This window comes from Maniola hyperantus, chromosome 9, assembly GCF_902806685.2.
Source record: "Maniola hyperantus chromosome 9, iAphHyp1.2, whole genome shotgun sequence".
NCBI classification, from domain to species: domain Eukaryota; kingdom Metazoa; phylum Arthropoda; class Insecta; order Lepidoptera; family Nymphalidae; genus Maniola; species Maniola hyperantus.
In genome coordinates, this window is record NC_048544.1 from 6,992,521 (window position 1) to 7,017,132 (window position 24,612).

The 24,612-nt window shown below is 38.4% G+C and overlaps 2 protein-coding genes across 4 annotated transcripts in view; both read right to left on the reverse strand.

The window, feature by feature from the left end:
• The window catches only part of LOC138402808 (serine/threonine-protein phosphatase PP1-gamma catalytic subunit A), a 31,891-nt gene extending 23,667 nt beyond the window's left edge, over positions 1 to 8,224 (reverse strand). For all 3 annotated transcript variants that reach the window (XM_069501048.1, XM_069501047.1, XM_069501046.1), the window contains exons 1-3: positions 7,997 to 8,224; positions 7,694 to 7,825; positions 5,782 to 5,998 (exon numbers count right to left, since the gene is read on the reverse strand). In XM_069501048.1, the coding sequence (XP_069357149.1) occupies positions 5,782 to 5,998; positions 7,694 to 7,825; positions 7,997 to 8,057 (410 nt within the window). In that variant the 5' untranslated portion in view covers positions 8,058 to 8,224. The remainder of the gene's footprint in view (positions 1 to 5,781; positions 5,999 to 7,693; positions 7,826 to 7,996) is intronic.
• Positions 8,225 to 13,661: 5,437 nt separating this feature from the next.
• On the reverse strand, positions 13,662 to 21,704 carry LOC117985216 (coiled-coil domain-containing protein 63-like). The gene is made up of 12 exons (XM_069501041.1): positions 21,597 to 21,704; positions 21,130 to 21,255; positions 20,554 to 20,748; positions 20,012 to 20,151; positions 19,116 to 19,290; positions 17,843 to 18,022; positions 17,471 to 17,621; positions 16,477 to 16,648; positions 15,614 to 15,755; positions 14,881 to 15,017; positions 13,923 to 14,057; positions 13,662 to 13,798 (listed from the first exon to the last, which is right to left on the reverse strand). Exons 1-12 carry the CDS (start codon positions 21,660 to 21,662, stop codon positions 13,762 to 13,764), a joined length of 1,656 nt encoding a protein of 551 aa, XP_069357142.1. The 5' UTR covers positions 21,663 to 21,704; the 3' UTR covers positions 13,662 to 13,761.
• Positions 21,705 to 24,612: the final 2,908 nt, after the last annotated feature.

Genomic DNA, 24,612 nt, shown 5'->3' on the forward strand with positions numbered 1-24,612 from the left:
ACTTTGTAAATGTCTAATGTCTATCTGTTTCACAGAATTTGATGACAATCACAAAAATAGCCTGTATCCCGGAGACGGACATAAGCTGTTTTGTAAACATCTTATTCCGGAAAGTCAAGTCGAAATCCACACTGGCAGAGTCGCGGGCATCAACTAGTATAATAATTTTGCACAAATATTTACAACCTTGAGATGTTATCATTGATATAATATGGTCCTTGTTACTGGCTTACACGTCAAGATCAAGTAGAAAGTTAAAGCAAATAAATAATAAATCATGTCTGTGACACGCATATTTGGAATATCTACTTTTTGCGTATCACTCCAGATCAACGACCTATCTACAAAATAATTTAATATCATTTATTGTGTTTCACCTTTTATATTCTCTTTATATATAAATAAACCTTAAATATGTATTTTTTTAATAACGATAGATTTTTTAAACTTTTGTAATCATGAGGCGTTAGGGTTGTAATGGGTTGTAATCAATACCAAATAAAAAGTTACAATAATATTATTTTATCAATAAATCTAATGGGAATTTTATTACGGACAATATTCATGCGTTCTGCCAATTCGCACTGGGCCAGCGTGGCAGACTATGGTCTAAACAATTCTCATTCTGAGAGGAGACACGTGCCGTGGCCCGAAGTACCAAGTGGGCCCACGATGGATTGATCATGATGATGATTCATGCGTGAAATAAAACAATATGACGCATTATTTTGTTCAATACAAAGAGACGATGTTCAAACTACGTCGGGTGGTTTATAGCGTAAAAGTGCTTTACTTTTAGTCTGGCGTTTTGCCAGATAAAAAACTCGGGGCTTATGGAATAAATAAAGAACGTTCAATATTGGTCTGGTATCATCAACTTGAGGCTTAAAAGGCCAATATCGAAAATTAACCTTTCCCAAAGTATGACTTTTTAGGGTTCTGTACCCGAAGAGTGCCAATAACACTCTATAACTAAGCCTTCGCTGCCCGTTCGTCCGTCTTCCTGTCAGCGGTCTCTATCTCATGAACCGTAATAGATAGAGAACGTGTATTTCTATTCTATGGCTGTTATAACAACAAATAATAAAAAATTACGAAGAGCTAGAGTCTTGAAATTGTAAACATAGATTGGAACTGGATGACAATCAGTGGCGTGCAACTCAAAAAAGCATAAAGGCATTGCTTACCCAAGAAATAGTAACCCCAGTTAAAATAGCTCTATGACCTGCCAGTAAGCAGGCAGTTTTGGTCAGCCAATCAATCAGTCAGTCAGTCTGAAAAATAAGGTTAACCTTCGACTACAGTCTTCAAGCCAATAAAGCCTCAGTCCGAAAAAGGGCTCGTGCAAAAAATGGCTCGAGCGTTTTTTAAGACTAAGCCCTTTTTAAACCTGATCTGTTAGTTGAGCTCTAAAAAGAACTCCGAGCCCTAAAATTAGTCCTTTGGAACACTAGGTATTTATCTCAAATAGTACCTATGGTATTTTCTAACAAATAACAATGTTGTACTTATCCACAGATTCCAGATAGATTGATCAATAATTTTGGTCGCTAGATGTAAACTTTTCGATGAGAATAATAACACAGTTACAGCGTTATTGAAGGTAATAAAACGTGGTTCTTAACTTTTATGATTGTCACCTTACAGTTGCGACGTGACCTTAGATAGCCTTAGCAAACACGGGCGTAATGTAATTAGAAATTAAATTTTATTACGCCTGAATGTTTTTCGTCTAGGGTTATACCAACTTGATGCCAAACTCACCTTTTATTGCTTTTGGACGGAATATAGTAGTTTATGAAACGGGTGCACACTTGGGCTTATTGTGCAAGTTCAAAAATCGAGACAGGCGAGGTTTTTAATAACACGGTGTTTTATATTGCAAATAAAGCATATTTTACACTACAGGATATAAATTATATTATAGTCCGGTCAAAATAGATATTCAAGGTTACAATCATTCGCATAGGGCTAAAAATTGGAACGAATGTTGGGAACATCAATATATCTCGATGGGGACTTTTCACATTCAAGCAGAAGTTCAGACAACTGACTGCTGACCTTCAGTAATTGAGAGGCACTTGAAGAAGAAGAAGAAAGGTTTTACATTTTAAATCTGTATCATAGTCCACTTGCTAGGGCAAAGCATTTCATGCGGTCACTTAAAATTGAGATCGGTATCGAGTGTAAAAAATAGCTACCGATAAATATGCTAATGCATGTCGTGCTTGTTTGTGGCACTTCCAAGTTCTGGTAACGGGCCGTCATTTTTTTGAAGAACGCTTGAAGGTGTCAAAAGGTGCGTAAACCTCGCGTCAAAATCTAATACGTAGTCAAAAGGTGCGTAAACGTCGCGTCAAAATCTAATACGTAGTCTATGTCGCCACACGAGTAGAAAAGGGGAAGCTTCATACTAGCGGCTGGCTGTAGGTTCACTCACTCTAGCGCAGCTCACGCACACCACGACGTGTCACGGACGCTCCGTTTGCCGCCAAACTGGGGGCACGGAGCGTCCGTGGGACGTCGTGGTGTGCGTGAGCTAGTGTGAAGCTTCCCCTCTGGTCTATAATATCTACTCGTGTGATGTCGCTACGCGCATGTGTCACATATCCAAGCGTACGAATTTGTCTTCACCTATTCGAATACAATTGTATGAGCTTTGCATATCTGGAGTTTTATATCTTTGGACACTTCATACACCTGTTTATTGTGATTGCAATATATTAAAACAGCGTACACAATTTATATCTGATAATGATAACACAGCAATGATAGTGAAATCAGTTAGCTCTCAACTTGACATCGAAATTGCAACAGTTTACCTACGAATTAGCAACTGAATGTTCTTACTAAGCAAATGTTAAAAGGTTAACTTATCAGACAAGGTTTTTAAGTGGGTAACTAAATTAACAGGATGTTTTAGCACTACTTGAGCATTGGACATCATTATCATCATCATCAATGGGCAGATAGTCAGCTAAAAGTATCTTTTTTGGGGGCGAAATCTTCAAGATAACCGATCGCTTTCGGCGATCGGGTTGTGTGGGGTTTTTACCCACAAAAACCTTGGTGACCACCCTCAGCGCATCCAAGGCTCCGGGAACTCTACTGATTGCTAGATTTTCACAGCCCACGGGATTTTGACTAAAGGTACAGAGATAACTTGCATCCCGGGGAGGATGTAGGCTACTTTTGATCCCGGATAATTAAGGAGTTCCCACGGTTGCGGGCATCATCTACTTAGTACAGATATAGTTTGCATCCTGGAGATGGACATAGACTACTTTTTATCCCGGAAAAATCAAAGAGTTCTCACGGGATTTTTAAATCTTAAATCCATGCAAATAAAGTTGCGGGCATTATCTACCTTTTTTTTTTTTTTTTTTTTTCCGCTGGTAAAAATGCTATTAGGCGTGCCGCACAAGGGCGGGTATGTGGGACTCACTCGCGTTTTTTTTTTTTTTAACCGCCATCAGCATACCCACTAAAAAACCCAGCGGTGCCGTCCGCGTCAAGTATAAGACGTCTCAGGATCCCGGATATCGGATGCGACTGAGACGTCCTGGCGTTGGGCCGGCACAAGTTTACTCCCAATGCCTAGGGCAGGAGAAGGTGAGCATACTGTCTCCTTCTCCTCCCCTGTCTTCTTCTGCGGAGCGGGTGGGCGTCGGCGTCCAGCTCTCGTTCCCGCTCCGCGGCCTCCTTCAGTGATATGACAGTTTCACAGAAGGAGGCCATTACGCCCCAGCTGGTCTCACTACTGATCATCTCGTCTATTGCATTTGAAAGTGAGAGGCTTCCTCTGAGGGTCGACGACAGGATGTGCCGCTGGGGTCCCCATGCCGCACACTCTACCAAAGTGTGATATGCCGTATCTTCTGGTGCACCACACTCGTGGCAGGCCGGCGTCTCCTCCCGTCTCGCAATCTGATGCAGGTACTTACCAAAACAGCCAGGGCATTATCTACCTAGTACTTAGGTATTATATTATTTAAATGGCAGATACCTTTGTCAAAGATGTGACGATGTGTTATTGAAAAAAGTGTGAAATTTGACTAAGGTAAATAACTTGAAATTGAATTACATCGTACGCTACCTGTTAATAATAGACAGGATAAACAATTTTATCTTCACGATATTATAATCTTATCAAATTTGACGGTGACGTCATATTTAATACGGAAGACTGCGTGTAAAATTAAAAATACGCGCAGGCAGACTAGTTATTACACATTTCCTTTTCTAGCTTAACTATTAAGGTGGCTCTTAAGCGTATTTTGGAGCATGATTACTTTAGTTAGAGCAACTCTACATTGTACTAAAATGTAAAGACAACTTCTATTGCTATTCGCTGCATGAAACTGCAGGTGTCTATGTTTTTAGGTTCACCATAAGACTCTTCAAATTACGTAACGTTAAATACCATCGCAATTAGAGCAAACATAAGTATACGACACGCAATAAACGAACTTGAACACCTATCGACCTTCGCAATGAATCAGTACAGTGACTCACGCGTAACTTGTTATAGTACTTTATTAGCGAATTTGAGATCACGCAAGGAGCAACAGGGTTGATTTTGTTTATTTAATACTAGCTTATTATAGACTAAGGTAAGGTATTTACTACGGAAATTTACAAATATAAATGTACTTGTTAGTTATGTAAGCTACTAGTTACTATATCCTTCTCCGGAATGGCTACATTTTATCCTGGAAAATCAATGAGTTAATGCAGAATTTTTAAAAACACGCGGACGAAGACGCGGACATCATCTAGTATGAAGCATGCCACACGATGCTGTGCGACGTTCCGTCGAGGCCTGCAGAGTTACAGACTCATTTCCCATGACAGTCATAACTCATAACAGGACAATTGGACACACATGTTAATTGATTTTTTTAAGCACCTCTGTTTATTAGTGTCTTTTATCTTCCCGTTTGCAGCCACACCTACCATTGTCAGGCTAGCAAGTTAGAGTTTGTTTTGCCAAATAGACAAATATTCCTACATATTTATGAATTGAAAAGATTTGTATTTTTAATGGTGAATTGATTGCATAGAACTAGAATCTAGTTTTATGTAATTAATAATTGTTCTACGTAACATGCAAAACTTCACTCGTTACAAAGTCACGGGCATCACTCATCATCTAGTAAGATGATGCCAGCAACTCCATCTGTGACCTCTTTAATTCTCCGGAATAAAAGAGTGTCTACGACTATGCAAGTTGTCTCTGTACAGTACGGGGCAGAAAGTAATGTACGTCGGCCATTAAAATGACATTTCAGCTTTGTAGTGCGTTGTCGCTGTCACTCAAACCTATATGATGTCTTGTCAGTCTCAACGACAGAGACAATGCTCTACAAATCTGCTATCTCCTTCTAAAGGTCGATGTTCATTACTTTCTGCCGCATACTGTATTCAGTAGATGATGCCTGTAACTTGTTTTTTAAATCCCATGGGAACTCTTCTTTTCCAAGACCAAAAGTAGCCTGTGTCCTTCCTTCTCCAGGATGCAAGCTATCTCTGTACCAAACGTCAAAATACACAGATACAAAATGAAAAACTAGGAGACAGACACACTTTTGCATTATTAATACAATCAAAAAACTGTTTGAAATTATATCATTTATAATGACATTTTAGTTATAATGACCAAAATATAAATCCCGGCTATTTCTAGTGTAAGGACCTTACACTGGTTATTACAACTATCAGGTGGTCCCTTCAACATAACAAGATTTTGACTGTATGGAAAAAAATATGATAAAAACTTACCCATAAATCCTATTAATGCTAGCACACTCATGATTCCCTCGTAGTAAGAAAAAGTTCTCTGGATACTTAATCTTGTATGCAAGTAGCAAACAAATAGTCTCTAATGACTGTTTCCCGCGATCAACATAGTCTCCGAGGAACAAATAATTGGACTCTGGTGGGAAGCCGCCATATTCAAACAGCCTTAACAGGTCATAGTACTGACCATGGATGTCACCTGTGGACATAGAATTACTTGGTCAGTCCTTTTGTAGATTTAGATCGGATTAATATTGAGTAGTGTGTGACGCAAGCCTATCTTGCAAAAACAAAAACCGGCCAAGTGCAAGTCAGGGTTCCATACTTGAGTATTTTTTTCGACATTTTGAACACTAAATCAAAAACTATAATGCATAAAAATAAATAAAAATCTGTTTAAGAATGTACAGGTAAAGCCCTTTCATATGATTCCCTACTTGGTATAGTTATCTTACTTCGGAAATTGAAAATACTAATTGAAAAAATGATTTGTTCATGAACATATAATTAATTATTTTGGTGATGTACCTACCTGCCAAATTTCATGATTCTAGGTCAACGGTAAGTACCCTATAGGTTTTTTTGACGGACACGACTGACAGACAGACAACAAAGTGATCCTATAAGGGTCCCTTTTTCCTTTTGAGGTACGGAACCCTAAAAAGTATGAGCTAGTTGTGATAGCATATATTTTATAATCTGATAGACAGCAACAAGTCAAGTTGATTCAAGTCTATAACTAGATGAAGCCTTTTCCTTTACTCTGTACCTGGGGGAGCATGCTAATCTGTTGATTCAGTTTACTTTCACTAACATGTGATAATTGTTAAACTTATATAAGTGTTAACAACATACTCATATGTAGATCATATTACTGGCAGCGGTGCTTAGCTTTCAGGTATGATGCCATATACTGATTAGGAATTTTGGGCTTGGTTAATTAATTTGCCATACCTCCTTTCTTCATGCCTTGACACTTCTACAGATACTTGCATATTTTGTTATACATATTAGTATATAATTACATAATGGCATTTCAAAGAATAAACTTATTGGATAATCGACTATTGTCTTAAACATTTCTATGCAAAAATAATTTCTGCAGAAGCGGCCCCATTACTAACTTCAGTAATTAATGACATTCAAGCCAAATCTGATTGTGATTTATTTATTTTATTCAGATACAAGTTAGCCCTTGACTACGATCTCACCTGGCTAACTTGAACCAGTATGGTAGTTTTTATTAAACCCATACCCCTTTGGATTACACACAGCACTATACCAGAACACTAAATCGCTTAGTGGCACAGCTTTACTGGTAGGGTGGTAACTGGCCATGGCATGGTAATTTCAGCAATAACTCCTGCCTCGCAAGCAGAAGTCAACTCTTTATTTCGTGTGGTCAGATTTAATATAGCCACAACTGTGCTTGTGAGCCTATGAACAGGTATCATCAAGCACTTTCTACAATGATAAATCTTTGACATGACTTTCTATTCTGTGATCTTGCTAAAATACTGTGTAAAACACAAACCCAAAAAAAGCATCTGAATTTTATTAATATATTCTAAGTTAATATATACCTTTACATATTAACTATGATTTAAAAGAGCAATTTGCAAAGAGTAGGTTCAATCAATCAATGTTTTTGTTTGGGTACTTACCAAGATCATAGCAGAATTAATGTTGTTTCCACTTTAATATTTAAGATTTAAGGTTTATTTTTTTTTTTTTTAATTTATTTTACGGCCCTGGATAACACTCCTTTAAGGCCTAATTTAAGGTTCTCATTTAAACACCTAAGAGCAAAAGTGTCCGTATATAATAGAAAAGGTCCAAGTAAGCTTTCGAGTTTCGACGACTCAGAATTCGAAAGTTAAGTTGAGGAACTTACCGCATATTTTTAACGGTGCTTCCAATTCAAGTAATATTGGCTGTGAAAGGAATATTTCTCGTGATTTCAAGCATAGCCCTTTAATCTCGATTTCCGTTAACTGTACATTCATACCAGGCTTCTCGCCTCGTACTGAAAACCAAATATAAACACTTTATAAACATATTCACCAACACTTTAAACTCATAATATAATACTAATTCCTTCATCATATCGATGTTTAATCAAACGATATGTCACAAAAACGCCACATATTCACTGTAACTATAATTTTAACACTGTGTAACAATTTTTGCCCTTTACCTTTTAATAATTTTTTTATTACGTTATCGATGTTTAACTCATCTGTGTCTCTGTCTGCCATCGGATATATTGTTTGTGCACGAAATATGGCTAAATACTTTAGGTAATAGATAGGGGATGATTTAGATTTTCGCCGATTTAGAATTCAACCCTATTTCAATTCTCGGCTAAGAAATTTTAATGGCGGAGAGTCCGAAACATCACTCAACTCAAACACACAACGAGTGTTGCCAATGCTTAGCAAGAAAACGCACTAAAGTCTAAACCAACCGCAAAAATCATGCAAAAATCGAAATGGACTAGTGGCCTAAGAGCCAGCGCGTGCCAGTCTTTCCTTGAAACTTGAAAGTTTCTCTGCGTATTGTCCCCAGGCAACACTGGGAGGAACGTTTGTTCGGCTGTTTGTTTGAATCATGGTGGCTTTGGGAGATAACAGGAAATAAAGGTGTAAAAATGTGGAAAAAATTAACGTCAACGTAACTAGTTAGTAGTGTCATGATTTCCAAATAATACTAATATTCTGTGATGATTTTAAAACTGATGGTGTGTGATTTGGCTTAAATAATTTATGGTTTGAGTCAAATCACGTACTTTCTTAATAATAACATTGAAGTTTAGAAGGAATCTCATTGGATGGAATCTTGAGAGGATCTCATTGGTCAGTCCAACATGTTGTTACGGTTTAAAAATTAAGGGTGCAAGATTTGACTTAAATAATTTATTGTTTGAGTCAAATCACGTACCTTTTTAAAACGGCCTTGAATTTTAGAAGGATCGCATTGGATGGAATTTTAAGTGGAATCTCATTGGTCAATTCAGTTTCAGTTCAGTTCAATCACATACTCTTTTTAGTTCAGTTGAATGAATGTAAAACATGATATTCGGTCCGGACAGCTCTTTAGTTTTTAAGTTAATCCTGTTCGAGCATCCAAACCGAAAGGTTAGTAAAAGTGTCTCCTAAAGTACTACAATACGTGTTGTTCATAGTTGTATTTATTGTTCATAATAAGTGTGCAGAATTATATATTAATATCGATACTATTGAAAGAGTTTTATTAAATCTCAGAAGTGACAAAGAATCCAAAAAAAAAAAAAAAAGAGTTGCTTGTAATTAATTTTATTCTAAAACGAGATTGCTAAACGCCCACTTTTTTTTTTAACAAACTTATCAAATTTATTATTTTGCGATCGTTGGTTACGTGAGTCGTGACGCTACACATTAAGTCAGGGCAACTCTCTGATAATGTGTGGTTGTTTAGGTTATGTGTAACGGTGTGTGCGGGTACGTTGCTGGGGCTACTCTCTGGTAGTACTATAGCGCACATTGTTACATATTCTGGTGGGACATATCGTGTGCTTGGTCGGGGCTACTCTCCGTTAGCACGGGATGTGTTTTGGCTAAACGGAACTAATGATCGTAATTTTCTGTTACCTACCTACCCACTTTGAATAAAATAATGTATCTACACTGTTGCGATTTGTTGGTTACGTGACTCGCTGCACATTAAGTCAGGCCAACTCTCTGATAATGTGTTAGTGTTTAAATTATGTGTAATAGTGTGTGTGTGCATGTACGTGGCTAGGGCTACTCTCTAGCAGTACGGTAGCGCGCATTGTTACATATACTAGCATGACATATCTTGAGCTTGGTCGGGGCCACCCTCCGATAGCATGGGATATGTTCGAGCTAAATGGAACCAATAATCGTGATTTTCTGATACCTACTTTGAACGAAACCACGTTTTCCCTTTTGTGATTTCTGCTTCATTATCTCATACCCTTAACTAATTATTTTGATGATCTATTTTTTTTTGTAAAATTACTTACAAGCAATAAACTGTAAGGTTATTTATTCTCACTAATAATAGTCTTCATGAAAAGTTGCCTAATTCATATTATTATGAACATCACGTTGCGTAATTGTTCATCGGATTATTTAGCTTAGGCGGCGTACTAGTGGCTTCACTAGTTTATTGAGTGGGTATGCTTCCTACTGGTTCATGAGTGAGTCACTGGTCGTCGGATTATAGTAATTTAGGGGACGTACAGTGGCTTCACTGGTTGGAGTGGGTATGTTTCCTACTGGTGTTTGAGTGAGTCGCTGGCCGTCGGATAGTGCTAGATTAGGGGACGTTCTAGTGGCTTCACTGGTGTGTATTTATTGAGTGGGTATGTTTCCTACTGGTTTTTTTTAGTGAGTCACTGGCCGTCAGATAGTGTTAGGTTAGGGGACGTTCTAGTGGCTTCACTGGTGTATTTAATGAGTGGGTATGTTTCCTACTGGTTTTTTTGAGTGAGTCACTGGCCGTCAGATAGTGTTAGGTTAGGGGACGTTCTAGTGGCTTCACTGGTGTATTTAATGAGTGGGTATGTTTCCTACTGGTTTTTTTGAGTGAGTCACTGGCCGTCAGATAGTGTTAGGTTAGGGGACGTACTAGTGGCTTCACTGGTGTATTGAGTGGGTATGCTTCCCACTGGGTTTTTTTTTGAGTGAGTCGCTAGTCGTCGGATAATACTTATTCTATGGACCCTTTAGTAGCTTGAGCCAGCTAGTATTATGTATTAACGATTGGAATCAAGTCAATTGAATTGCTTTATGAAACTACTGCAATTATATTGAAGAACTTATATAGAAAACTTTTACATTTTTGCATAAATTTATCTACTTAGAAGACTTATTCTCAAATATTGTATTTATCGATTCTCTCATCAGTTTAAAGATCAAGACCCTATTATGTAAGGAGTGTCATTAGCCAATGGCCATCTTGAATTCATTGTCAGCACAAAACTTTGCAAGCCATGAACGCGACTGGGACAAGTGTCTGAGTAAAATTCAATGGGGCATCAACAACACTGTAAATGCTTCAACACAGAAAACTGCGACAGAAGCTATGTTCGGAATTAAATTGCGCGATGTTTATCGAATAAACTTAATACCGAAAACTATTCGAGTAATAATTTAGAATTACAACAAGTTAGAGAGCAAATTAGTAATAATATCCAGAAAAATCAAGTAAAACAAAAAGAAAAACATGATGTAGATCGAATCCCCGCAACTAAGTATGAGATCGGTGATTTAGTGAAAATTTCACGAAATAATTTTGATAACAAAAAGAAAAGTACAAAGCTCCTGTCGAAGTTTGTGGGTCCATATAAAGTTACTGAAGTTCTAGGCAATGACCGCTATAGGATAACAGATGTTCCTGGTTTCATTAAGAAAGGCAAACCTTATAAAACTGTCATTGCAGCTGATAGAATCCGACCTTGGATACATATAAAAGCTTTAGAGTTACATAGCTCCGATCAGAGTAGCTCTGACGATGCTGGTAAAAGTGAATCCGAGTAATAAATTGTAATTATTATCTTTAATGATGTTCTAGAAGACGTTAAGTTCAGTGGGTTTTTATTTACACAGGAATTTGATTTTATATGAGTGGTATATACAAAGATGATTTTATTTTTGTTATTAATAAATTGTAATTATTATCTTTAATAATGTTCTAGAAGATGTTATGTTCAGGGATTTTTTTAATTATTTACACAGGCATTTGATTTCGTATGAATGATATATACAAAGATGATTTTATTTATGTTAATAATAAATTGTAATTACCTATTTTCTTTAATAATGTCCTAGAAAATGTTATGTTCAGTGGTTTTTATTATTTACACAGGAAGTTGATTTTGTATGAGTGATATACCTAATACAAAGATGATTTTTATTTTCTGTATGTCAATAATATTCCCGGAAAATGTAAGGTCATAGTATTTTTGTTGTGTTGTAATAAAACTAAAATGTCATGATTTATTTAAAAGTACAAATGATGATTGTGTGTGCCAGGAGGCTACACAGTGTCTGATGGCCGAATGTCATGATTTCCAAATAATACTAATATTCTGTGATGATTTTAAAACTGATGGTGTGTGATTTGGCTTAAATAATTTATGGTTTGAGTCAAATCACGTACTTTCTTAATAATAACATTGAAGTTTAGAAGGAATCTCATTGGATGGAATCTTGAGAGGATCTCATTGGTCAGTCCAACATGTTGTTACGGTTTAAAAATTAAGGGTGCAAGATTTGACTTAAATAATTTATTGTTTGAGTCAAATCACGTACCTTTTTAAAACGGCCTTGAATTTTAGAAGGATCGCATTGGATGGAATTTTAAGTGGAATCTCATTGGTCAATTCAGTTTCAGTTCAGTTCAATCACATACTCTTTTTAGTTCAGTTGAATGAATGTAAAACATGATATTCGGTCCGGACAGCTCTTTAGTTTTTAAGTTAATCCTGTTCGAGCATCCAAACCGAAAGGTTAGTAAAAGTGTCTCCTAAAGTACTACAATACGTGTTGTTCATAGTTGTATTTATTGTTCATAATAAGTGTGCAGAATTATATATTAATATCGATACTATTGAAAGAGTTTTATTAAATCAGTTATAAAGCCAAATTTTTTTTATCTTCAATTTTTGAACAATTTTTTTACGTAATAGCCAACACGTAATTTCTTTCTTCTATGAAAAGCAAAATTCAGATGTCTCCGTTATTCTCGATTGAAATCGCATAAGGTATTGGCTGTCTCCGGATTACTGGTCTGTGTTGGCTGTCCTGCTGGTCGATTGCAAAAGAAGCATAAATCATTGCTATAATCTCAATATCTCAAAATACATACCTACCTAACTAGTTACTATATTATATTAACTATTATTCCAACTACAAATCACTTCAAGGGATGTCACAAGGGGAATCACAATGAAGTAACAAAGCAGAGTAGAATCCATTCTTGGATCCGAAGAACCACACGTGGCATGGGCTGGAGCACCCCAGTACCAACCCAACTCCTTCCATTTGATCGGATTCAAAGGCGGGCTGTTCGACTTGTGGACGATCCCAAACTAACCAGCTCGTTGGAAAGCCTGGACACCGCAGAGACGTTAGCTCTATATGCGTGTTATATCGCCTTTATAATGGGGAGTGCTCTGAAGAGCTTTTTGACCTCATTTTACCCTCATTTTTCTACAACCGCACCGCGCGCGAGCGTAGGGAATTTCACCCTCACCACCTGGGTGTCTGGTGCACTTCGAGCGTCCCCTGTGCCAGATCCTTCTTTCCACGCACATTCAAATTGTGGAACCAACTCCCATCGGTGGTGTTCCCACTAGATTACAACATGGGTTTCAATGTAGATATTATGTGTAGATTCAAGGGGCGGACTAACAAAATTCCTAAAAGGCCGGCAACGCATCGGCGGTTCCTCTGGTGCTGCAAATGTTCATGGGTGGCGGTAATCACTTAATATCAGGTGACCCACCTGCTCGTTTGCTCGCTATATCTATTTAAAAAAAACCCTAAAGATTTGCAATTTCTACAAAAAAAAGTCATTGACAGTAGGATCCGTTCTACTGTCATCTACTCGAAATAATAAAAATCTACGGTTGTAGTTTATCAATAGGATGGATCTAAAGTAGTTAATATATTTGGGTAGTATCCCTTAGTTTTATTTATCTTTTTTTAAATGATATTGGTATACACGCATTCTTACCTCAACTTCTTCATTCTTATTTTAATGTGGGAAGTGGTCAGTGTGGCAACTCACACAAAACTACTTAGTGTTGCAAGTTAATTTAGTTTATTTTCTACCTTTTTGGTAACAAATTTAATCTTAATTTATTACTAATAAGGAGAATAAAAATAATTTATAAAAACAAGGAATTTGTTTTAAAAATAAATAAAAACGTAAACGGTGAACTCATAGCTTGCTTCAATCTTTTTTAGGTCCTCTGTACGGATGACGTTTACTATAACAAAATAAGAGACGATTTGTATTAAAATAATTACATATTTTAGTAGGTAATGTAGGTACCTATTCTAATTGTGTCTTATTTTAACTGATAATGATGATGATATTTAATTAAAACTTACGCAGGGATAGTGAGCGTGTAAATTCCAAATTTAGTGTTAACATCTTCCAAATGGAATATACTTTCTACGTATTCCTTATCAGCTGGAATAGCTGGTGTCTCAAAAACTAAGTTCATTATGTAATCCTCAACGCAACTGTAAATAAACATTTTGTATTTCCATTAAAAATAATAAAAAGTACCTGACTAAGTATGCTCTGAGGTGATAAATATCGGCCTTTAGAATGACATTTCGGCTTTGTGAGCGTTGTCTCTGTCCCTCATACCTATGTCACGTTTTGTCGGTCTCAACGACAGAGATAATGCTCTACAAATCCGCTACCTATCTCCTTCTAAATGTCAATGTACATTTCTGCCGTGTACTGTACCTACAGTACGCGACAGGTCGACATGACAATCGAAACACAAATTCACGGTATCGGATTTATTTCTTTACTTAGGTACTCTATAAGACCTAGTTACCTACCTGCAAAATTTCATTATTTGACGGACGGACGGACGGACGGACACACACGGACGAAGTCACGGGCATCAGCTAGTACTAGATATATTTGTAAGGCATCAGGTAAAAATAACTGTAATCTTGAACCGGTGAAGTGGGTTATTTATTTATGGACGTGCGACGCGACGTTGGATTTGGAGGTGTCAGTAGTCAGTACCTACCACCTGATTCCACCGCGCTATTGGTTCGGCAGTATTTCCTCCTTGTAGGAAAGTGGGTAAGTACACAGAACCCATAACCTATAGTATGCGACAGGTTGAGATGGCAATTGGGGTATGAGGCGGGGGGACGCTCCGCACACCTGCACGTCACCTGTGCGGGGCGTTCCCTCCCCGATTGTCATCTCGACCTGATGCCTATTTTATGTAGAATACGTAGACCTATATTATGGAGGTACTGATGCATACCCTCGAACGTTGTCAAGAATTATTTTTACCTGACACCATCTGTAACTTACTAAGCACACGGTTGATACGGCACCAATTTCTCAATCCTGTTGGGTCTCAGGGATTCAACATACGGATCAGCGACAAGCTTCGCAGGCGGGGGCGCCGCGGGGCCTTTTGGTCTTGCTTTTGGAGTGGGGGCCGGAGGCTGTTAGCACAAAATAGTTACAAAGAATTTTGGCTGATAACTCTGTATCGTTTCCTCATTGCTGAATGTCGAACCCCTTTCCATTAATTTCATAATGGTAGGGGTTTTCTTGAGATAATAATGTGGTGGGCAGCCGGGCGCCGTAGTATCAATGAGGATTCCTCCAGAAAAAAGTTTTTATGATTTTATTATTGTCGATAATAATATCTAACTTAAATATTTATAAAAGGAAAAGCTGACTGACTGACTGACTCGGACGGATTGGGCTGAAATTTGGCATTCAGATAGCTATTATGACGTAGAGATCCGCTCAGAAAGGATTTTTGAAATTTCAACCCCTAAGGGGGTAAAATAGGGGTTTGAAAATTGCATAGTCCACGCGAACGAAGTTGCGAGTAGGTATAAGCTAGTTAATGATAAGACTCCGACGGACTATCCAAAGCACAGATAAAATGAAAAGGCTAAATTCGGACCGCCGAATTCGATCCATCCAGTTATTGGCTACAGCCGTCAGGAAGGTGATTTTTATTCGTTTTAAAATTGATGAGAAGTCCCAAAATAAAAGGGAAACTTACTTTGTGTATTCAAAAAACTACCTTTACTGCTCCGTAGGCCACCTCTATGAGACTCTTGACGTCAGATTCAAGGATTCTGAGGAATTTGCGGACATTCCACTTCGTCACTTCCTTGTGGTTGCCCAGGAGCGATAGCAGTGGTGCGACATCGCATTTTGCCAGTCTAGTAAAGTCAGGCTTAAATCAGTAGGTAGTAGGTACCTATATTATTATCTGTAGGGGGAAAAGACTAACAATAGGGATCGCCCAGGGATGCGCATTAGGACCTTTTTTATTCTTCATTTACATCAATGACTTTCCATATTATATCTTCGCTATTTACGAGCTCACCTAACGTCTTTTGGCGTCTGGCGTCAGTAGATAAGTTAAATTTTAATTCATTGGTTTTCTTAAATTGTGTTTAAATCAATCTATTTATTTATTAACCTACTAGATTTTGCCTTTGTCTGCGCCTAATCAGTGGGTGAAAAACTGGGTCAAAAACTGTGGGTATCTAAGGTTCTATAGAAGTCGGGATGTTGATGATTTTGAACACTATGTAAATGTTGAGATAAGTTTCGTTTCAACTCCCTATAGGTCCAGTTGATAGACGCGCGACCCTATAAACAGACTGAACAATAAAGTACGTAGGTATTAACGAGAGAAACTAAGTTTCAGTTTGTACCTGCTTTATTTTTTATTTAGGTTTTTAAAAATCCTGTGGGAAATCTTTGATTTTCCGAGATGAAAAGTACCCTATGTTACTCTCTGTCATTTCAACTATCTCTTTGCCAAAAATCAAGTCAATTTGCTTAGTTAGGACATGAAGGACAGACAAGCAAACACACTTTCGCATTTATAATATTAGTATGATGAATGTGGAAAATAGCAAACAATTATGAAACCTGACAAGATCATCGATTCCTTTGAGCACTTTTTGAACCGTTGCGTCAGCGCTGCGGTTCAACTCCAACATATGCTGTGTTCTTCCTCTCTTTCTCTCCAGTTCTACTTTAAGTTCAGCAAGACGTTTGTCCTGATTCTCCTCGCGGGCCTCATTTATGTCGCGTTGGTCCACTGAATTTAAAATGGGTTTCACAGATTAATTTCACCTTCATTTATCATCATAATCATCATCCTCATCATCAACCGATAGATGTCCACTGGTGGACATTGGTCTCTTGTAGGAACTTCCACACGCTACGGTCTTGCACAGCCTAGGCTGAATCCAGCGGCTACATGCGACTCGCCTGATGTTGTCCGTCCATCTAGTGGGAGGCCTTTCGTTGTGACTTCTGGTGCGAGGTTGCCATTTTAGCACCTCGGCCTTGGTACCCCAACGTCTATCGGTTTTTCGAACTATGTGCGCCCCTGTCCATTGCTACTTCAGCTTCGCAACCCGCTGAGCTATGTCGGTGTATTCTGATGGTTCTAATATGAATCACCACATTTATAATTTGATCACTTAGAGTAACTTCAAGCATAGCTCTCTCCATGAGCTGCTGAGTGGCGCTGAGCCTTCTTATAAGGCCCATATCTAGTTAGCGACCATGTCTCGGATTCAAGTCATCATCAACACACACTGTTCGAAGACTTTGACACTCTTCAAGAACTGAGGAATTTCGGACGAAAAGACATCTGAAAGCTACATCGATCGTAGTGGATTAATAAATGTAAGTAAGTACTTACTTAGTAGTTTTGACTGAACGACGACGGATACGATCGATCGAGCAGGCGGCGTATAGAGACGACAGAAGATGTAGAAAATTGGCACGTCAGACTCGTCTCTCGAGAGCCATACTATGAACGATCGATCGTCCATCGATGATGAATCGATTAATATGTCGAGCAATTGATTGATTTCATGCAGAAGTAAGTTCTGTCTGCAAGAGCACTTACTTATCCTCTGTCGCAGAATCTCAAGATCCCGTCTCATAATGATGTACTCTTGTAATACTTGACAAAGGAGTTCGAAAAACGAGAAGTTCTGAATCTCGCTGGCGTTGAAGTTTTTTATTATTGTTATTATTCTGTCCGAGCCAGCGTAACCCTGAAACTCTTGTAACATTACTACTTAATTGTCTCTTAATACTTACACTTCTATTTCTATAACATCTACATCATAGTAACAATCTGCTTGCCAAATTTCAGCCCGATCCGTCCAGTGGTTTGAGCTGTGCGTTGATAGATCAGTCAGTCAGTCAGTCAGAGATTTCTTTTACATAATATAATAATTTTTTGGATATATTCTTTTGTATTATTTTTACGTACAAATATATCTTCTAACAACGCGTCATGACGAACGATCTCCTGCTCACATCTCTGTATCTCCTCTTGCCGCTTTATCTCTTCCTTCTCGTCCGCCTCACAGACCCGCCTCGAGCCCTTAACTCGTAAGAACTCTTCCAGTTTAGCGAGATGGTTTAACTCTCCTTCGTATGATTGCATATCCTATTCAAGTTTATTATTGAAAAGAGATATATTGAAAACGAATGGGGTTTTTCGGGTCGAAGTCACCAGAAACTAGAAACCAGAAGTCTATCGGAGTCCCTAAGAAAAACAGAGTTAAGTACTCCAAAATATAGTCAGATAAGTATAAACTTACACAATGAAAAATACTATAAATAGTCGATAGTTTAAATAAGGTGATAAACCTATAATTTAAATAAAATATCAAATCGCCTGTAAAATGATATTTACCTGAGTTTAATATATATAATTGGGAGGGATAAAGTGATTATTACTGCAATTGCTTAGTGGTTAAGACGTCGGCCTTCTATTCGGAGGGTCGGGAGTTTGATTCCGGGCACGCGCCTCTAACTCTTCGGAGTTATGTGCGTTTTAAGCAATTAAATATCACTTGCTTTTATTGTGATGGAAAACATCGCGTGCACGCGTGAGAGTTTTCTATAATGTTCTCAAAGGTGTGTGGAGTATGCCAATCCGCACTTGGCCAGCGTGGTGGACTATGACCTAAGCCCTTCTCATTCTGAGAGCAGACCCGTGCTCACTGCTCAGTGATGGGCCGGCGATAGATTGATGATAGTGATGATGTAATGGGGATCCACACTGCCAATTTATCCCTGCAGAAGCGAACCGGCCATATTATCATTTGTGGGATACTGAGCTGTCAAACGCCATAATAATTTTTTTTTATTATGTAGGTAAAACCTCCTTCATACACTATGAGGATGACAGCTTGCAATGGCCGGACCTCTTGTGGCGCCCTCTGAGATCAGTTTTGCTTGTGGATCCCTCGTGGATGAATATTCTGAAAATGGAAAGAGCTTCCGACACGGTCAAGCACGTAGATTTGCTTTGCTTGATTAAGCTGCTTGATGCACCTGTGAAGCGGCTTGATCAAGCAAACGGCACTTTTCTCATACATCGAACTCTGTCCGAACGTAGCGTCAACCAAAAATATAAAATCAATCATCATCATCATCAATCATTTACATGACTTGACTCAAGCAAAAAATCTACGTGCTTGACGTCAAACTGATTGACAGTCTCGGAAGCTCTTTAAGAATATTGGACACCAGACCGATATATCCCTATTGAGCTGAAACAATCCTTTCCACTTCAATGCTTCTAACATCCTGCAGCACTCGTCCCGGTCGCCGAATGAGTTGGCTGCGATCTCGAATATGTCCATAAGGTACTCCTTGCCCTTCACCAGCTTACCAATAGTTCTGTTCCATTGGATATTGAAATCGTTCCTAGAATTTCACATGGCATAATAGGTTGCAAAAAAAACTCGCACACAAAGGGTTTTGTTCTTCCGCACTTACCTACCATCGTACTAGTTATAACATTAAGTATGTACATACTTACTTTTAATTTTTACGGTTCCGTACCTCAAAAGGAAAAACAGAACCCTTATAGGATCACTTTGTTGTCTGCCTGTCTGTCTGTTTGTCAAGAAATCTATAGGGTACTTCCCGTTGACCTAGAATCATGAAATTCGGTAGGTAGGTAGGTTTTTTAGCACACGTAAGGGGAAAAATCCTAAAACCGTGAATTTGTGGTTACATCACATAAAAATGATATAAATGTGCATGAACAAATAATTATTATTTTCAACTTTCAAAGTAATATAACTATACCTACCAAGTGGGGTATCATAAGTGGGGTAACAGATTTACATTTATTTTTATGCATTAAGTATAGTTTTTGATTTATCGTTCAAAATGTCGAAAAAATACGACTGCAGTACGGAACCCTCGGTGTGCGAGTCTGACTCGCACTTGGCCGTTTTTTTAAATTTGCAACAACATTGCATCCAAATTAAAAATGCAGTAATTAAATAACTTAGCATTCTCTTTGCTTAGGATGCCTAAAACGTAATATTAAGACGAATTGTAGAGCCTTCAATTACTGGATAGTATATATATGGATATATATGGAAGTATAGCAAGCATTTTAAAACAATGAGCAAACCTCTCAACTAGCAGGCGATCAATCTCTTCTCGAGCACGTTTGTTGTCTGTGTTGATACCACAGAAACGTTTCGTGGCTAAATCAAGACGATTTTCCATGCGACGAAGTCGGTTGCTCGCATTTTCAATCATCGCTAACTCCTACCAAGAAGAAGTCCTACCAATGAATTAATTATTGTACCTATAGATCGCGACATGTCGAGATGGCAATCGGGGCATGAGGCGGGGGGACGCCCCGCACACCCGTAGGTACGTCACCCGTGCTATCCCGCGCCGGGGCTGTGCGAGGGCTGTGCGAGTGTGCAGCGCGTCCCCACCCCGATTGCCATCTCAACTATCGCGTTTAAAAGTAATGAGAATTTACCAGAGAAAGGAAAAAGGTTGTTTTCTAAATCAGTTGTGGAAATCAAGACTTGTCATTCAGACTGGGGAAACGGAAATCAAAATTCGTACTCAGTAGTGAGCCGGTAATGGGTTAATCATGGTGATGATGATGAGGTATGATGAAAGAAAAACTACTTAGGCAAGGTAAAGTGAATTCACATCTGCTTCAGTGGGCACTTTCTTCATGAACTCTGTCATCTGTTTCTGAGCCAGGTAGTTGAGGCAGTCCAGCTCGGCCTGCTGGGCCCTCTCGTCCCGCAACTCGGCCTCCAGATGCTCGTACTCCATGATCGACTTGCGTGTACCGTGCTTCGTCAGGTTGTCGCGAAGCGCATGCTGCCCTTTTCTGGCGAGCTATTATTATACAAATAGGGATGATGCCTAGTAGTTAAATCAGCAACTTTTTATATTAAGTAGAGTTTTTAAAATTTAGGTATACACAAGCGCTTGGCTACAACCAGACCTGCTGGCAATTGATGATGCAACCTTATAGAGCGCGCTTGCCTGGAATAGCCTATTCATTCTTGACTTGAAGGTAGGTACCCATACAAAAGGTAACAAAATCATTCCTTTGTCTTATTTGTAATCCCTTGTTTTGTTTCAAAGAGTTAAACTTTTTTGGCGGAGCTTAATGAACTAAAGTAGTGGTTCGCCCCGAACTAGACCTCGCGGTATCCCATATACGGTCTCAGTCGTTAACCAGGGATGAGGTTTTTTTTTTCTCTAGGTACTAACATTAATGCAAAGAAGCGTCTCCTTCAACTCGCTGGCGAGGATACCTAACTGCTTCTCTTGTGGAGCGAGCTGTGGTATGCCGCCTGCTCGCTTCTCCACGCTGCACATTGGTGCCAGCTTTTGAAACTAAAATAATTAAAAATGTTTAGGTACAGGTACTTTGCGCAATCAAGGGCAAAAATTTTCACTAGGTATGTCTATGATAGCAACTTAAGAATCATCATCATCATCAACTCAACCCCAGCTCACTACTGAGGAGACCTATGTCTCCTCTCAGAATGAGAAGAATTTTGGCCACTCTACCACGCTGCTGGCATGTGCAGATTCGCACACGTTTGAGAACATTATCCAAGGAAACTCTCAAGGATGCAGGTTTCCTCACCACTGCGCCAGGGAAGTCGTCATTTGTCGTAATGTTTGTCGTATGAATATTAGATGTATAATTATTTTTACCAATTTTTCCTTACCATTCGCTGAACATTGCTAAGTTCTGCTTCATGATCCACAGTTTTCTGTTCCACTTGCGTCGGCATGGTGGCGATTTATAAAATTAATTGTAACAGCAATAAATAATAACGAAAATACTGTAATTGTTGCTTTAGCAAAACTTGGTTAACTAGGTAGGAACATGTCACTTGACAGACGATTACATTTCTTTTTTCTTTTTCTGGTTCTGGCTTAGAAAAACAATCCTCTTTTCTGGTATTTATGCCTTTAAATACAAATCTAGCTATGAGTTGCTATAGCTAAAGGTCACCACTTTTTCCATTTTTTTTCTCCACTTACCTACCCACGTCTCAATAGTTCAAAGATGGGCTGCTGGATACTTAGATCGACGAGACGACCTAAAGGTTGAGCCGCCACCACACATGATCCAAGCCTACGTCTTTCAGGGTATCTATACCTACCTATAACGTAGGTACCTACCTAAACTAGCGGCACGCTATGATGGCCGGTTTGACGTTTGTCCGCTCATGAAGTTCCGTATTAATTGATAACGACTTTGAAGGAAATAATTGTATTACTTTATTGACGATAGTGATGTGCAGAGATTCATAAATTTTATCGAATGTAGTTTTAGGTTTAGGACTCAAAATTTATTTATTAAATTGATTTCTTAAATGTATACAAGTGTAGAAAAATCAGTTTGCACCATTTAAGGGGTGAATGTACTTGTGAATATGAACAATTTTCACTATGTGGACAAACCTCTGAAATCGCAAAAAAATATCAATAAATTTTTAAAAATGGAATCTAATACGATCGTCACATAGGATCGCTGGCTAGCACAACTACTACCTCCGGCAAACTCGCGTCAATGCTCAATGCAAAACAAAGCAGTTTCGAATTGACGTTGCTTCGAAAAGTATAAACTGTCAGTGCAATGCGATTGTGATATAGTTTTGACCTGGCTTTGGATTTCAAATATTGATACTGCATTACTGTTGACCCTTGCTCGTTAATTTGGACTCTGTTCAAGCCCTTTGTTGTGGATTTCGTCGATATGACCGAACGTACGCAGAGAACTGTTCTAAATAGTCAGACACGTGAGTTCCTAATACGCCTTCGTAACTATTTCGATCGTGAAGCTCAAAATGGAGGGCCAATTTTACCTATAACGTCAGTGGTTGAACGCGTAGCTGATGCGCTTAATATTGGACAACGAACTGTTAGACGGATAACTAAAAAAAAATATGGCGAGACTGGCACAGAAGAAAATAAACTTCACACACCAAAAAAGAGAAAACGAGCAAAACCAGTCGTAGGCATCGATAGCTTTGATGCCGATGCTATCCGAAGACATGTTTACGGCTACTATTTACAGAAGGAGTATCCAACAAGAAAAAAGTTGGTGCATTCACTGAAGGAAGCTGGATTATTCTTCGGTGGGGAAAGTTCTTTAACGAAGATTTTGAAGACCATTGGATTTCGATACAAAAAATGTAACAAACGCAAAATATTGATGGAAAGATTTGATATAGCGATGGCAAGGTATACTTTTTTACGGCAAGTGAAAGAAATCAAAAATTGGCAAAATGTTGTGTTCTTGGATGAAACATGGCTTAATGCTAACCATACTGTAGGCCGTTCTTGGAACGATGACACAGCAGCATCTACTTCCAAAGTTCCTGTAGGAAAAGGATCGCGACTTATAATTTGTCACGCCGGAACCATCAACGGGTTTGTCGAAGGTTCTCTCATGGCTTTTGCGTCAAAAACCACTGGAGACTATCATGAAGACATGAATGGAGAAAAGTTTACTGAATGGTTTACCTCAATGTTGTGTAGCCTCCCTGAACCATCTATTATAATTATGGACAACGCCCCATACCACTCGATGCAAATTGACAAGCCACCTGCCCAATCCCAAAAGAAAGCTGATATCGTCGCATGGCTTCGTAAAAATGGCGTAGATGCAAACATGAATATGTTAAAAGCGGAATTAGTACGTCTTTTAAAAGAAAACAAACCAACCAAGATCCGATACGTCATTGACGAAATAGCATTAGAACATGGGCACAGAGTTATACGGTTACCGCCTTACCATTGTGAGTATAATGCGATTGAGTTGGTGTGGGCTCAAATTAAGGGATATGCTGCAAGACACAATACAGAACCCCCATTTACCACAAAAAAAATGCTAAAATTATTAGAAGAAGCTTGTGAACATGTGACTAAAGGAGACTGGGAAAAGGTTGTGAATAGAACTGTTAAATTAATAAGGGAAGATTATGAAAGAGATGTGAAAATAGATAATATTATAGAAAACGAACATATAATTATTAATGTATGTGATGATAGCAGTGACGACAGTGAAAATAGTAGTATGGACGAATCTGATTAATTATGGCCTTTTGTGGCACCTTTTTCGGTATCTTTTGTATTCATATGTTTCTTGTGTGCATATAAAGTATGTATATTCATTTTCGTTCAAATATTCAGTTCGTTCAAATAAATTAAATAAACATATACATTTTTGTTTTATTAAACCTATTTAATCAGGTACAAAAACAAAACTTAATTGTTTTTTGTTCGAGAATAAATTGACATTCCACATCACTATTGTAATGTGTCAAACCGGCCATCATAGCGTGCCGCTAGTGTAAGTAGTTGATACTCGTGAAAGCCGTGCCTTGGATAGCACTTTATGCCTCATCTGATTTCACTCTCTACATGTGATTATCGTTACGTTGAAATCTCCTACTCTTAATCGAGTCATATGCGGAGGGATTATCCCAAGAAGACCCAACTCATAGATTAATTATCCTTGGTCTCGCTACGCTCGATTAATGGAAAGGGGTCGACATGACACTCTGAAATAAGAAATACGAGTTACATTTTGATTACCTGCAGACTCTACTGAAGCCTCTACATTTTGACAAACATGGTAGTAAGAGTTCTACGACTCTAGGTACACTTAATCCTACCTCCAGCATAATAATCCACCTCATCCGCGTGGATTTAGGTTTTTAAAATCCCGTG

Bases quoted from the DNA above. Each gene is read 5' to 3' on its own strand.
- LOC117985216 (XM_069501041.1), bottom strand. From the start codon at position 21,662: ATGCCGACGCAAGTGGAACAGAAAACTGTGGATCATGAAGCAGAACTT. The intron at 16,649-17,470 runs GTAAGTGCTCTT...TTTTAAATTCAG, and splicing joins GATTCTGCGACAGAGGATAA to TGGACCAACGCGACATAAAT. The intron at 14,058-14,880 runs GTAAGTTACAGA...GTTTATTTACAG, and splicing joins CCGTATCAACCGTGTGCTTA to TTGCGTTGAGGATTACATAA.